Source organism: Balearica regulorum, chromosome 2, assembly GCF_011004875.1.
Source record: "Balearica regulorum gibbericeps isolate bBalReg1 chromosome 2, bBalReg1.pri, whole genome shotgun sequence".
Classification (NCBI taxonomy): Eukaryota; Metazoa; Chordata; class Aves; order Gruiformes; family Gruidae; genus Balearica; species Balearica regulorum.
The window spans coordinates 99,005,750-99,020,640 of record NC_046185.1 but is presented as its reverse complement, the minus strand read 5'-3'; the positions used below and the strand labels follow the sequence as shown (position 1 = coordinate 99,020,640).

The 14,891-nt window shown below is 48.8% G+C and overlaps 1 protein-coding gene across 17 annotated transcripts in view; it reads right to left on the bottom strand.

Annotated features, from left to right (window-relative positions):
- Positions 1-14,891, bottom strand: part of ATXN1 (ataxin 1) — a 234,219-nt gene that overhangs the window by 13,991 nt on the left and 205,337 nt on the right. For all 17 annotated transcript variants that reach the window (XM_075745057.1, XM_075745053.1, XM_075745049.1 and 14 more), the window contains one exon: positions 6,881-8,921. In XM_075745057.1, the coding sequence (XP_075601172.1) occupies positions 6,881-8,761 (1,881 nt within the window). In that variant the 5' untranslated portion in view covers positions 8,762-8,921. The remainder of the gene's footprint in view (positions 1-6,880; positions 8,922-14,891) is intronic.

Genomic DNA, 14,891 nt, shown 5'->3' with positions numbered 1-14,891 from the left:
AAGAGCGTGAACCTGCCTTCCCCCAGCAGTCGGGTTACCTGTCCAGTTTCTTCCCTTCTCACACCTGATCCCCCAAGCTGCGGCTGAGTTCACCTCCTGCACTCCCTAAGGGAGAGGATCATCTCTCCTCTTTCTCCTCCTCCTCCCCCTGCAGTTCCTGCACTGGGTCTCCGCTTCCACACTGTGTCTGCTTTGCCCCCACTTCACCCCACTTTAAAAACATCTAATCCTATGTAACCATCTTACCAGGAGCTGCTATGGCCAGGAGAACAGACCAGCAACAGGTGCCAACTGCTCCTTGACCTTGCAAACGCTGGGCCTTGAAGTCCCAACATGACAAAGCACCTACATACTCGCTTATCTGTGCACGTGTCAGCAGTCCAGCACTCACTGCGCAGTGCTGCATCTGCAGGCTCAAACACTTGATGTGGCCTCATGCCATTCACAGCCCACGGGGCCGAGCCCCCGCCCCCCCCCCCAGCACACCACAATGAGGGCAGGAAATTCTGACTAATATGTCTTAAAAATTTGGCACGTGTTTTTAACTTGCTGTGTGTAACCCCAATGAGGTCTGCAACTCTAAAAGGGTGGCTTATGCTGAAGTCAGATATCCATTAATCTGCTGCCAAGAGGTCCCCGTGTCCTCTGGTGCTCTTCGCAGGCATGGGAGGGGCGGGTAGAACCCCTCTGAAGGTGTAACCCCTATTTGGTAGGGGCTAAAGGGCAGGAGAACACCTGAATACACTTGCTCATCTCATTTCTGAGCCATTCAGCAGGCACGGAGCATACCAGCTGCCTCGAGAGCCATCCCTCTCCAGGAACACGGACTCACTTGAAAGGAACATCACAGCAGGCTTGCGAAACCACCTCTCACCCTTGGGAGCGAGTAACGCTGTCATACTAAGCATGGCTTTGTATCGTTAAAAATACATTTCGACGTTAAGGAGTTGAAGCAGTTTGAGATACACATTGCACTCCAGTGTTCAAACACCCTTGTTCACAGTATTAAGTGTAAACCTTGGGATGAAGTCGCATGGCCTGTCTCATAGAAGAGGTTGGATTCCATGACAGTACAGCACCCAGCAGCCTTGCCACTTCCCTGCCAGCACTGCTTGCCCTCAGAGGCGCCCTCCCTGCAAGCAGGGCCCGAGGTACCTCCCCTCGCACCCCACCAGCTCCACATCCCTTTGGGGCAGGAAGATTTGACCAGGAATGTCCCACAGCTCAAAGACAGAGGCTCCAGAACGAGGAAACCAAGGATTCCCATCCGATGTTGACCATGCCTCTGACTGGTTAATCCCATGCCATGCACTAGCAGTCAACTGCGGTTTATGAGACAGTTGATTCTGTTGGAAAAAAATGTATAAAATCTATAAATATATGCTACATACTTCTGCAACTAGGCCAATGAATAACACTGCATGTATTATCCTGCCACTCCTCCTGCCCAACATAGTAAGTCACTGTACAAGGAATTTCAAAAGGAGCAGTTTAGAGGCACAAGATACCCCCCCCCCGACATCAATTTCTGTCATACTGAACCTTTTCCGACCAGAACTGTCTGCCAACAGCCAACTACACATGTGGCAACAGTGGCAAGGGACCTGAGTCCCAGGCCTGGTTTATGCTCTGAACTATGGAGAAAGAGGAGCGAGGTAACCATGGAAGTCCCATCCCTCCATGTCGTTGGATAGAAACACTCCAGTGCCAGGACCTGCAGAAGTATTTGCCCAGATTTTGGGATCCTATTCCAAACATATGCATCTCAGTAAGGGGTCTGACTGGGAGAAGTGGTGAATATCCAGTACCTCCCATGGACTTAAACAGGAACTCCTGTCTACACAGAGCTATAGGCTTATGTCCAGGCATGGATCATCTGGTGGACACAGCTTTCTCCTTTATATTGCTACGTCTCTCCTCTTTCTTCCTTCCTGCCTGCTGTATTTTTTTTCTTCTTCTACTTTCCCATCCTTGTCAAAAGCTATTTGTATCTGTGGGAATCATACAAGCTTGTGTGCATCATCCTCACCGACACATAAGTTCCTCTTGATATGAACATGCTTCCACTGCACGTTATACTTTTTTTTTTAAGGCGGCATCCAAAACACTTGCCTGAACTGTCAGTCACTGAAACAAATCCCAGAATCGGTGGTGGTGATCATGAATAACACCAAATAATAAAGATGGTGAAATGCCAGAATTTCCACAATCCGGTCACAGTGTGCGTGTACCACTATCGATTTGAAATGGGTTCCCTCATGGATTATCAAGCCCTGTTTTAGCTGGCTGCTTCTGGATTCAGCTAACTTGGGCTTTAAGATAACCTTTCTCTACAAGCAATAGCAGTCAAAAACCTTTTAAGTGTGAAAGTTTGGTAAAAACATCCCCGCATAATTTTTTTTTTTGACAACTATATTAAAACACAAACAATTCATTTCAAAAGCTCCCTCCCCCAATATCTTCCCATGATTATTGTAGGAGAGAAAGAAATTTGGAACTTGTTTTCCAACTACTAAGACAATAAAGCAAGAAACCAAAGTGTTGGTCTCTCTTCAAGCACACCTAGGCTCTACTGCAAGCTACATTTATATTTCTATTTTTTAAGACTGACTAGTGAAAACACCCAAAACTCTTCAAAGCAGCTGCTGCTTATCTGCAATTTTCTATAGCCTTTTACAATTTTATTTCTCAGTCAAACTTGGTAGGTAAGGCAGGCAATTCAGACTGCTCAGAAAACCCTGGCTGGAGCTGGAACACAGGCGATAGGTGCTGGAAGATCCGATGCCCAGAAAATACCCATCATTCAGAAACACAGCAACTTTAGTCTTAGGGCTCGCTGCTGCCACCAACGTAACAAGCACTACAGCAAAGGGTGCCTAATAAAAGTGGTTCATGTGAACTGTATTTTAATAAATGTAAACATACATTTTCCAATTAAGTGGTTTTCTCCCTGATATTATTAAAAGGTGATGAAACTAGGAGTGGCAGGCTGGAAACAAAGAGAAAGAAGCGGTTCTGGAAACAATGTGCAATGAAGTGGTGGAGCTCTCTGCTGAAGGCCTTGCTGCGGGTGCTGAGAGATTCCTTGGGTCCAAAAATCAACTGGGTGGATTTGTGGAATAGAAGCTCTCCCCCTCTGCAGTGCCGTGCTCCCACATGGCCTCCCCTACTCAGAGACTTTGGGAATCCTAATGTTCCCACCACCCCGAACAACACCTGCCTTCACAAGAGCGGATTTCCTTTGTGAGATTTACGGGGCTGTAGGCGGCAGCTCGTGCCACGGGGACTACCCATCACGACACGTGGTCGGGGGTGGGAACCCCCAGGGCTGCACCTAGCCCAGCTTCAGTGCACCGTTACTATAACAAATGCACCCAGGGCTTGAAGGTTAGGGCCTGCTGCTCTCCACAGCCATGTGGTCCCACCATGTCTCAAGAGAAGCCACCTCTGTCCACCAGACCACCAGCTGCTGAGTTTATCACATGAGCTCTTATCTGCTGCACTCCCAGAATTCAGTAACACGCATCCAAAGACAGACCACAGTCACTTCATCACTTGGACGAACAAGGGCTTACCGCCCCACGGAGACCTCATGAGGGGAAGGCTGGGAGAGGTGCTCCCATCTGCAGCAGCGAACCAAGTCAACATCTCTCTGTGTGTTACAGTGCCAAAGATAATGAAAAGGAGAGCGTGGACTAAAAGAAAAAATAACTGGTTTGTGTGCGTGCAGAGTATAAGGGGAAAACTAAACTAGATGATGGTCTCAAAAAAATACACACTAAACTAAACTAGTTAGGGCTACTAAATAGATGCTCTAATGTGACTTTTCCATCTCTGGTGCATATGATTCTGTTTTTTTTAAAAAAAAGGAAAATTAAGAACTGCATGTTCATCTTTTCTTTTTAAGCTATACTTTAGGAGTGATTAGGAACTGAAACCCAAGGATGAAAGCAGGCATTTCAGAGAACTTATTTTGCATCTCCTGTGTGTTTTGACCTTAACATCAATGGAGGTGAACAACTGGCTTCTGCTTGTTCCTGGCAGCAAAAGAAAGGACAGGTAATAACGATGAAAGTGTTATTACAAGAATAATATGTGGAATTGCAAAGAGAGGCAGATCCGTAAGTCTTTTCTTTTAGGCAACTTGAATGCAGAGGAGTAACAGCTGGCCTTTGGCTTCTGGTCCAGTTGATACTTACTCATCTTCTTCCTAATCCAGAGCAGGGATGCTGTGACATGGAAACCCAGCATCCCTCCTGGGCTAAGCTCCCTGAAAAGGCACGTAGCTTGAGGTGAGTTAATTTTCCTCTAGACTTCCATACCTGGAAGAGGGTTGGATTTGCCAGGTGACTGAAAGACAGGGAAAGGAGGGAGAATGACCTCTTTCTGCCTATGCGCTGTGCCGGGGAGGGGCAGCTATGGGCTTGCAGTGATATGATACAATAGCAGCTGCATGATGCCTTCCTATTTACATTACAGTTGTATATGCTCAGCTAAAAATAATCTCCTACCTTTGTCCCTCAATTGGTGAGAAAACAGCTCATGTTTGCACAGAGTCTGAAAATACAAATTCATCAATATTATAATGACTTCCCAGAGATCCCTGGGAGGAGTACATAAGTGAGCCAAAGCTAACGATAACAACGCTATTTTTGTATGGCACTTACTCTTTACAACTTACACTCCCCTTGATAACACCATTTGAAAAGCTCCCTCCTTCCAGAAGTATGTACGCAACTGAAACTTAATTGTAATAAAATACTTTGCGAAGCCACACTACACACGCAGATATATCCCCATTGCGCTCCAGAGTCAAGATATATTTAAGTGCAGCAGCACCACAGTGCCACTGCTCAAAGCGGCGCGACTGAATACTGTTCTTTCAACAAGAAGACTAAGCCCTCTTCACACAGGCAATCTTCTAACGAGTAATGACTGCCGCATGCCTGCTAATAAGGCTAAATGCTTTCATATAGCCACATCGGGCTGAGGGTGAGGTCACTGGAGACTTCAAGCACGTAGAAACCATCTCTCTCTCCCTCTCTCTCAACCCAGGCAAGGAAAAACCAGCAGAGCCGTCCCTGCTATGCAGGGACACAGCTGATCTGGGAACAGACCCAAGTCCTGGAATCTGCAGGAAACCTAAATTAAACCCCCATTTCTAATCATATCTCTACGTGACTCGCCCTCCATTCTGGAAGCATCCCCGGTGGGAAACACAGCTGGGGAGTATTTTGGCTGCGATGATGTCAGCCCGCTCCTGATAGGCTTCTCTGTAAGGTGACACTTTGCTGGGTGAGACCCGTGTCTGGTCCTGGATTTTTACAGCCTCAGACTCGGCTTGCTTTCTGCCAGAGGATGGCACTCCACCCCCTGCAAAGGCGCTCTTCCCGGCGCCCAGGACCACAACATATCGCCTGTGTTGACAGATCCGCGAACGAGACATGACACAAATGCTACCTGCTAATTTGTACCTCTTCTGTTGGTGCAGAGACCGGTGGCCTGGCTGCAGGGAGAGAAATGAGAGCAAGATGAAAATTGCAGATGGAAGATTGCTACTTTTAAAATCTCATTATTCAAGGCACTGGGGCAAACTATAGTAACTGGTCCTGATCCAAGGACGGTTCCTCTCGTCACAAAGCCTGACATGCACCAAGATACAGTTGAGCAGTAGGAAAAAAATCATGTCTTTATACTGAAAGCACCCAAGGCCCAACTTCTATCAGCTGTGCAGATGCACGCACATACATGAACAAAATCACACAAGGAACGTGCACGTTTGACATGAGAAAGGAGGCATGTCATAGGTAGCGATTCACCATGTATAAACAATTGAGGAAGGACAGGCTACAGACTGCTGCAACTGTAAGAAATTTCGCATGTGATTTGTGCCTCGCTACTGTCACTGTTTGTTTTTCTTCTCCAAACTGTCAGCTTGAGGTGCTTTACTACATGCCTCCACATCCAGCTCCTCTCTCCTCTCTCGTTCTGATTCTTCAGCACTGAGGGTGCAGCATCAGGGCTGCACTCAAACCACACCAAAAAGATTTGCAACAAGATTATTTACAATGAATACCTCTAGGAAGCAAAATGCTATCCAGTATATCTGAACTGTTCCAGCCTCAACACAGCAAAATCTAAGTTGCTCAGAAAATGGACAGCATCAGGATAGCGCTTTATGATCAATATGTGCTCATTCTCAACCTAAAGATACCTTTGGAAAGTTGCAGGCTTTCTTCCTACATTGCGAACCAACAAGAAACAAAGGTGAGAAGCACAGCCTGCCCGGCCACCTAGATGTTTTTTCTTTCCAAATTTCCCTTATGTGAGCTGTGCAGTGTTTAAACCACCTGCAAGCAACACCTCAATAAAACTCCGTAGTGCGTTTCAGTAACTTACGTGTGTGATGGAGACATTCCCAGGCAGCTCGAAGTTTTCAAGCCGTGGAAATTCGCTGCCTTGTGCCCCACCTATCTCTCAAGGGTAGGATTTGAGCTGAATCTAACCTGAGCTTTCTGTTGTGGAAGGTAAAAATCACCTATCAAAATGCAAAATCATCCTGTACTGCTTACATAATTTTTTATTTTAATCAAAAACCATGAAGATCACATAACTCTTTCTGTGGGTTCTCCAGCTATAAGAAAGACCCGTTTTGTGCCCAAGAGACTACATTTGTCATTGACGTGACCCTGATGGCTCCCCTGGCACAGCAAGGGGGATGCTTTTTGGACCAGAGTTGGTCTCACAGATGGATGTGAACGATGAAGAACCAAGCCCGCGCAGATCAAAAGTGACGGAAATGTGCTGAGGAAAGTTGCACCCGGGGGGCCAAAGTCTGAACCCCAGTCCAACCCCTCACCCCACCATGCGCTGCCCTTACCTGTGCTCGATGCTCCCCAACCGCAAACTGTATCACGGCAATGCCTGGGCTATGGCTGTCTTCAATCCTCTCCACAGTGCTGGAGTCTATTTTCAGGTCGTTGCTAATTTCCGCGCTCTGTATGAAGTCTTCTGTTTTCAAGTCCTCTACTTTCTTCAGCTCCCCGTTGGCCAGCTGAATGATCGACCCCTTCATGAAGTAGGGGGGCAGCGTGGGAGGCGCTGAGGCAGGGGAAGCGATGGACTGCACCACGGGCAGGTGGATCTGCGCTTGCACCATGGTGGCCTGGTAGGCAGGCTGGGTGGTGAGGGGCTCCGCACTGAAGTTCTCGCTCTTGGGGACGGCGGTGGTGACGAACGTGTGAGGCACTGCTGCAAACTGAGGAGACGACGTCACGATGGCAGGCGCCACTCCTGACGGCTCGACGTCCGCGCCCCCGACCGGTATCAGCAGGGACTGGGTGCCAGGGATCACCAGGTGCTGTGGCAGGCTGCCGGGGTACCCGATGGCTTGCTGCTGACCGCTCAGGTAGCCGATCACTGGCGGCTGGGTCCCGGCGTAGAAGGCCGTCGCTGGCAGCCCAACGGGCAGTTGCTCAGAGGCGCTGTGGGTGGTCTGAATGACAGTGTGAGGGGACAGCGTGGCCACCGCCTTCACCCCCTCATGGCCCAGAGCCTGCTGCGGAGACAAAGCGTAGGACCGGTGGGCTGGCTTTCCTAAGTGCAAGCTTCCCTTGTCGTTGAGGGTTGAGGGAGAGGTCTCGCGGTTGGTGGCCTGCTGCACCTCCATGTCTGCTGTGGGTGTGCTGCTGTTGGGGACCACCATGACGGAGGCTCGGACACCTGAGGAATCCCGCGCGCCATACTCAGCGGGGCTCGAGTGGACCACCACATGCCTGGTCTCGTAATGATGGGGAGCTGGTTTATTGCCTGCTTTGACTAGACCCATGTCAGCAGAGGGCGAAATGCCATACCTCCGGCTCTTCTCTATCTCGCCGTTCAGTACCTCCTTGGCTTGCATCGCCTGCAGCCGGCTGCTCTCGGGCTTCTTGGGGGGATCCCTGCTGACGAAGTGGCCCCCCGAGTCGGTGTACTGCACCACCACTTGGGAGGAAGGGCCGAGGGTGAGGGTGTGCGGGATCACGGTCTGATGGGGGTGCAAGGGGACCGGGATGGTTGGAGGAGAGACATTTCTGACGGTGCTCTGGGAAGAGCTGGAAATGTGGACGTACTGGTTCTGCTGGGTGGGTGGAGGAGACCCAGCGGCGATCAGTCCAGGCGTCCTGACCAGGTGTGGCTCAACCTTGTGCCCCTGCTGGCTTAAGCCGCTCATGCTGGCCAGCAAAGTGGAATAAGCCTCCAGCTGGGAGCGCTGGGATGGAGTGGTCGCAACGGCCGTGGCCGCCGCCACGGCGCCAGTCGCGGAATTGGCTGTTGGGGAAATCAGCTGTGAGGGGATGAATCCGGTGTACGATCCGCTGTACTGGGGCCCGACGAACTGGAAGGTGTGTTGCAGATGCGTGTACTGCACGGGGGAAACGGGGGTCCCTGACTGGGAGAGGGCAGGTGAGTACACCGTGGGAAGAGTGGTGGAGGCTGGAACGGACCTGGGCGCGCTCGGCGGGGAATAGTCCAGCCCTGTAGACAGCGACTTGTGCAAACCCTGCTGCAAGCCTGTCTCCACCGACGACGTCCCCCCGGGCCGGTGCCGGCCCCCCAGGCCGCCCTGGCCGCTGGGTGTGCTGGGGAGCCATGCTAGGTTATCTGCACGGTGGTTTTCGTTTGGCAGGACCGGCTTCACCTCTGAAGGCAGGCTGGTGGCAGGGATTTCTCGCTTCTTAGGTGGCAGGCATTCATTGCTCCGCTCTTGGTTGGATTTCATCTTTCGCCGTCCCCCCTCCACTGTGCTTGCTTCACTGTCTGGCTGGCTCTGATTTCAGTCTGATAAATGGAAAGTCACATTTGATTTCTGCAAGGGATCCAGTGACTTCATGAGGAATCATCTCCCCGTGAGCACGATCGTCTGACAGCTCCTCTGGATTCTGCAACGAGAGGGTGGGCAAGGGATGGGGAGTCACATCATCAGCGCTGAGAAATGAGAACAAATGAGCAAATACCCCAAAACAGCACACAAGGAAAAGAAAAACCTCTGGGAAAAAAAGAAGTTCAGGCATTGCCACTCTTGTGTAAAGGAGCAGTTCACAGCTGCACTGTAAACAGCAGCAAAAATCCTGGGCATGTCTGCTAATGCATCAGGAAAGCAATTAAAACTTTAGGCAGATCAGAAACTCTCTGATCATGACTTGCCACATTTAGCAGCGGTCACTTATTTCCCAAGGCTCACTTTCTCCTTCCTCTGGGAAAACGTTCTGTGTCTCTAAGGTGCCTGGTTCACTCTTCCAGCCTCTCCTTCCCCTGCAAAGACGACGTTGCCTTCACCCTGCTGTGTCCAAAAAAGCACGGGAGTGCAGCAGGGAGCTCCGAGGAACACGCATGCGCAAAATATTTACATTAGCAACAACTAGCTGTAAGTGGTATAAAGGGAAGGTGGTGGGTCACTCCTGAATCCTCGAACTCCAAAGTCACCCACAGGGTGACTTCATGTCACACCGGGCAGGGCTGCAGAGGCAGCAGCTGCCCCCTGTCCCCCCTCCACACCACGGCTCCTTATGGGCACCTGTGCCCTTCATCTACCAGTCTGGCAACGAACCTCGGCCACGTGATCTATTTACAGCAGCAGCCCAGAGCCAGAGATGGCTCTGAGGCAGTTTTTTAATGATGTGTGGGGTTTTTTCCCCCCACTAGTGCTATGAACTCCCTCTGTTACTGACACCTCATGCCCAGGTGTCCGTGCAGGACTCCGTGCTGGGAGATGCTCCCCGTTGTGTGCAGATTGGGCAGAGCCAGGTGCCAGCACCATCTCCTTCTCCATCAGGATCTGATCCCCCTGTTTCTTAGTGACTGCTGGACCAGGGAGGCTGTGGGTACCACACTAATGGCCATGGCCACATGTCCAAACGCTGAGCAAACTCGGCCCTGGGGATGCCTCACCAGAACCACTTGGAAAAGCATGTTTGGGTTTCCTGATCCAAACCAGGAGCCCCTACCACTGTAAAAGCTCATAATTTTATATTGGGCTAATTTTGGTATTGGAGCAAAACAGTTGCTTTCTCTGCTCTGCATCACTTAATTCTGTGACTTCAGCCACCCAAAGGCAACAAAGTCAACAAAGTCTTTCTAACTCTTTCATTATCTGCTAAAGAAAATATGGTAACTAAAACACATCATGCTTTTAAAAAAAGCAAAAGGAGCTGACAGTTTCCTCCTACCTTCCTGAAACCTGCCTTGCCTTGTCCCATAACAAACTTTATGGAGAGTGAAACTCTTCCCCAGCCCCAGTCCAGCGACCGCTTGTCATCTGCATTTCTGGCTGTTTTGAAAGATATGCAAGAATGGGTGCTGAGAAAGCATGCACCTCGCATGACCGGCATCCTAACAAAAAAAAGCATGCATTCTATGAAGGAAAATGGAGAGAGAAAGAATTAAGAGTGGATCTGAAAGAAGTTGGAAATAGGATATAGCCCACTTTAAAGTGAATGCTGAGCAGCAGTAATGATACTTATCTTATGGCAAGTAATATTCCTTTGGGGGATTTCTTTCCCTGCTGCCTCGCTTCTAATGAACAATAAGCCTGATGTTTATATGCGTATGCAGTACTTTGAAGACATACTAGACTAAGATTAAACCTATCTTTAAGAGCACTCTTTACATTTATGGTCCTCCAAGCTGCTGTAAGCCTGCAGGAAAAGTCTAAACCTTCTAATGGTTTGATACAATCAGTCTTAAGTTAATTATTCCATTGTTTAAATATTGCTAAACAGTAATGAAACAGCAATAGCCACCAAGCCAAGGGGAGGGGGGATAAAGCACTAACATTTCAGGGCAGATTCTCTGGCTTTGAGGCAAGAGAGAGGATGAAAGGACTCAGGGCAGCTTCAAAAGAGCAAGGGCCAGCGACGCGTTGGGCACGGCGGCTCAGGGGCAACAGCACCGGCCAAGCAGTGGCTCAGCACCGCGACCCCGACCTGCCCCGACCCGCCGGCACCACTGCCTCAGTGGTGCGACCGTGGCCGGATGAGGGCAGCCAGGAGACAGGGTCCCCACTGTATCAGCACAGGTCTTCCCCCTCCTCTTAACAGTTGCTCAGCGTGTCTTGGCAACAGCTAAAATTATTATATTACACATGACTTACAGATTTTTATTTTTAAGTTCGACTAAAAATAAAATCGCCGAGCTCACATTTGCGCAGTCATCCTTGGTTAACTTTAGCTCACTGTAGCCTTCTGCCCCGGGCAGTCAGCTTTGGCAGGTAAGTCAGCAGCTCCTGGCCAAGGCGGCTGCTCAGGGACACTGTGCGGGGACACACTGGGCTCGGACCGTCCTTCGATCTCTCATAGAGGTGGACATGAGCTGCAAGTCCAGAATTTAAATACACTCCCATGGGGAAAAGGAGGGGCTGGCCCCTCTGCCTGCAACAGAGCAGGGAGCTTGTACATGGGACTGAATAGGGCCAGTCTTTTGCTGTGATGGACAAATCAGGCTCCCCCAAACTAGTTGTTCCAAAAGCCCAAGGTGTCTGGGTTCAGCTTCTCTGCATGAAAAGTACTACTACGAAGCTGTATGAAACCTGGTGAAGTTTCACTCTGCAGGAGCTGAAGCAAAGGTTTTCTTCCGTTAAATAGCGTTGAATCATTGAGGTTTTGGTAGCCTCCAAAGTCGAAGCTAACATCCTTCAAAAATACCAATTACTAAATCTTTCACGGGGTTTTTTTGTGTGTGTGTAAATCTTTCATATGGCTGACTTCATCATCACCAGTAACAAAAGGGCTGCCCAAAATCTCCTGGAGAGCACAGGAGGAATGAACCAGCTTAACGGAGACAAGGGATGAGACAGCCGTAGAGCGGTGAAGACTGCCCCACTTTTCCAAGCTCAAGTACTTCCCGGCGAGACTTTGAACTCTAACAGACACAGGACTGGATTTGCAGAAATGCAAATGTGCAGCATAAAACAGCCTACTTCTACTTCAAGACTTAAAAGTAAAATGGTAAGTTTTCAGCATAATTCAAAGCAACAGCAAAGGTAAGACAGGACTGATTTTGCTTGGGAAGCAAAGAAAGGTAGACAACCCAAACAGAGTATATCAAGGGCAAGAGGTACAAGACCTGGTTAAACTGTTCTTTGCTGGCTGTCCTAGGACAAATGTCTGCCTTCTGCGGTGTGCTGCAGAGTTTGTTATTTGTACGCTTTTTTTATTTGGATCCAAGTCATTTTTCTGACTCTGGAGATTAACTTCAGAGCTGTCGATCACGATTTGCGAGATATGCAAATGAGCAGCAACCACCAGGTGATTTTTTGCTCCCGCTTTGTATGTGTGTGTCACACGAGTGCGTGCGTGCGTGTACGCATGTGTAATTATGGCTGGGAAGGTAAAGGGGACAAAGAGATCAGGGACAGCAGCTGGACTTTGGTATCTCTGGCAGTGAGTACACATGGAACATTGCTAAAGTGTCTGGACAGCCAGTGTCCGCTGGCAGCCTGCCCACACTCAAATTCCTGGAAAGGCTTAAGGCAGAAAAATAATCACTTGGAGGAGTCACCATCTGGGCTTGCTCTGCTCCCAGAGGGATTGCTCACTGGAGCTCAGGATGTGCATTTTTCATGCAAAACTCCAGCGTCTCTCTACAAGGCACTTTAAATCTCACTATGTCTCCCAAAACAGTATTTTTCTATTTATTTCATCTAATAAATTTAAAACTCATGAGAGGATACTGGTTTATAGCTTGAGGGGCCGACCTCCTTTATTTATCTGGAGTTCACTGCAGCAAAGGTAAAACCAGCAACGCAAGCCTCCAAACACACCGTGATCATACGCTGCATCCCACCACCCAGGACTAAGTCTTGGGGTGCAGAGAAGTTGGGGCCAGACTCGCAAACCACAGCAGCACCTAGCTATGCAAACGGTGGGACTTTGCCTTCAGAAATCAGGCCCTTTTTGCAGCCCCATGATGTAGTGAACGTCACTTTTAGGTCTCTAAAACACCTTCAGAAATCTGGTCCCTCATCCTCTCTGGTCCCTGACCTTTCCGCAGTTGCTAACAAGCTCACACCGACATGTGCCACCAGGAACAAGGGCTGGGACCACCTGCTTGTTTGCCTTATTGTGTGGAGCAATCACCCAAGAGGGGCAGCCATCAACCTCCAACTTTAGGGATATTCAATTCAAACCAGTTGCTTACTGTCAAAAGGTTCCTTTGATCCCAAATCCTAATAACAGACAGATTATTGCAACTTTTCAACTTTCACCTTCTGACTCCAGGTATGACCAGTAAATTCTCACATTTATCTGTGCAATAAAAAACCTGGGTCTCCCCCCTGTCAGACACCATTACCCTGCCTGGCAAGTAGACATCAATGCAATATTCAAAGAGTATACCAAAAAAATAATCCTTTGAATCGAGCTTGACACACAGCTCTTTATGACTGGTGTGTTACTGGGCAGAAGAAGCAGCACCGCAGTCTGATGCCCCCACCTCAAATCACCCACCCATCCCATCATGATAGGATGAGTGAGTAACTTCGCCAGGGCTGGAAATCAGTGGGAAGGGAGGGCACATTGTCCCACCTCTCCCCTCCCCTCCAAAGAGGCTGGCATCTTGCAGGATCAGATTCAGAGAGATTAAAAGACGGACACATTGTAGAGGGCTCCGCAGCTGCATTCTGGCTCTCAGATCTATATGCCAGCTTTACCCCCCACTCTACGCCCTGCCCGCTGCCAGCTACATATTCATAGTTGTAACTGCTACAGATTTCATTAGCCTTGCCATGTGCAGCTCAGCGCACGCCAACAATAGCTATAGGAGTTTATTGTCCAATCCGACCAATTTCACAGCTCTCTGGCAGATTTCCCAGGAGGGCCAACTGCAGAGATCCATTAATAAGAAACATGAAAACCTCTAATAAAATTTGAAATTCTCCTACCAAAACTAAAGGACTCCTGATCCACACCGCATCTGCGAGACAGATTGTCCACTGCAGTGTTAGCTCTTATTATGCTTCTGGGAGTCTGCAACAGCAAATTGCTACAGGTTTCTGCAGAGCGAGCAGCTACTCTGCACATCCCTCCTCTCCCCGGTCAGATCAGACAGCCTCTACGCGGTATAAAAAGCAAGTGATACGAGCAAACCTCAGTGAACACATCACTGGATTTGAGATGCCCGATGGCTCGACATTCCAATGAAATTTTATGATGCAAGTATGTAGGTACCAGAGTTGAGAGAGGAAGATTTAGGAAGAAAAAATGGTGGAAGATACATTCCCAAAACAATGGACAGATGATGGAGTACCAGGACAGCCATTCACTCAATGACATTCATGAACGTAGGTGCTACAAATTGATCATTAGAAAGCTACTCCAGCGGTTAACTATCCATTTCTGCTACTTAGCTCCTGAATTTTGAGGATAAGGGGAGAGCTGCATGTTCTAAGCAGGGCACATGTCTCCTGTAGTCCTGTTTTACTGCAGTTATGCTGTGGTTAGGTACACAGTTATTTTGTGTGTTAAGTGCTGGTGAGCTGCACAAGAATATGGTGCTAGTATTAGCTTCAGTTTTAGTTAAGAGCTAACTGCTAAATTAAGAGTTAGAATTAACTTTGAGAAGTTTGCAGGTTTCTGCTGTCAGTTCATCTGGGTGCCATCATCTGGTTCTGCAGCAGGAAAGATGCCTGTATTTTCAGCATCTGTAAAAGTCTCTGGATGTGCAGCATACCTTTCTGTGCACACATACAGCGATGCAGCTATACGTAGGCCTTGTGGGACTGTGAATATCATGGGTGATATGAGTAGGCTCACAGCTGCCTCATAATTTATTCCATTTTTTTTTTACAAAAAAAGTTATTAGCAAAGGTGATCCCTCCTCTTCCATCACGCTTTGCGGAGACGTGGTACCACAGA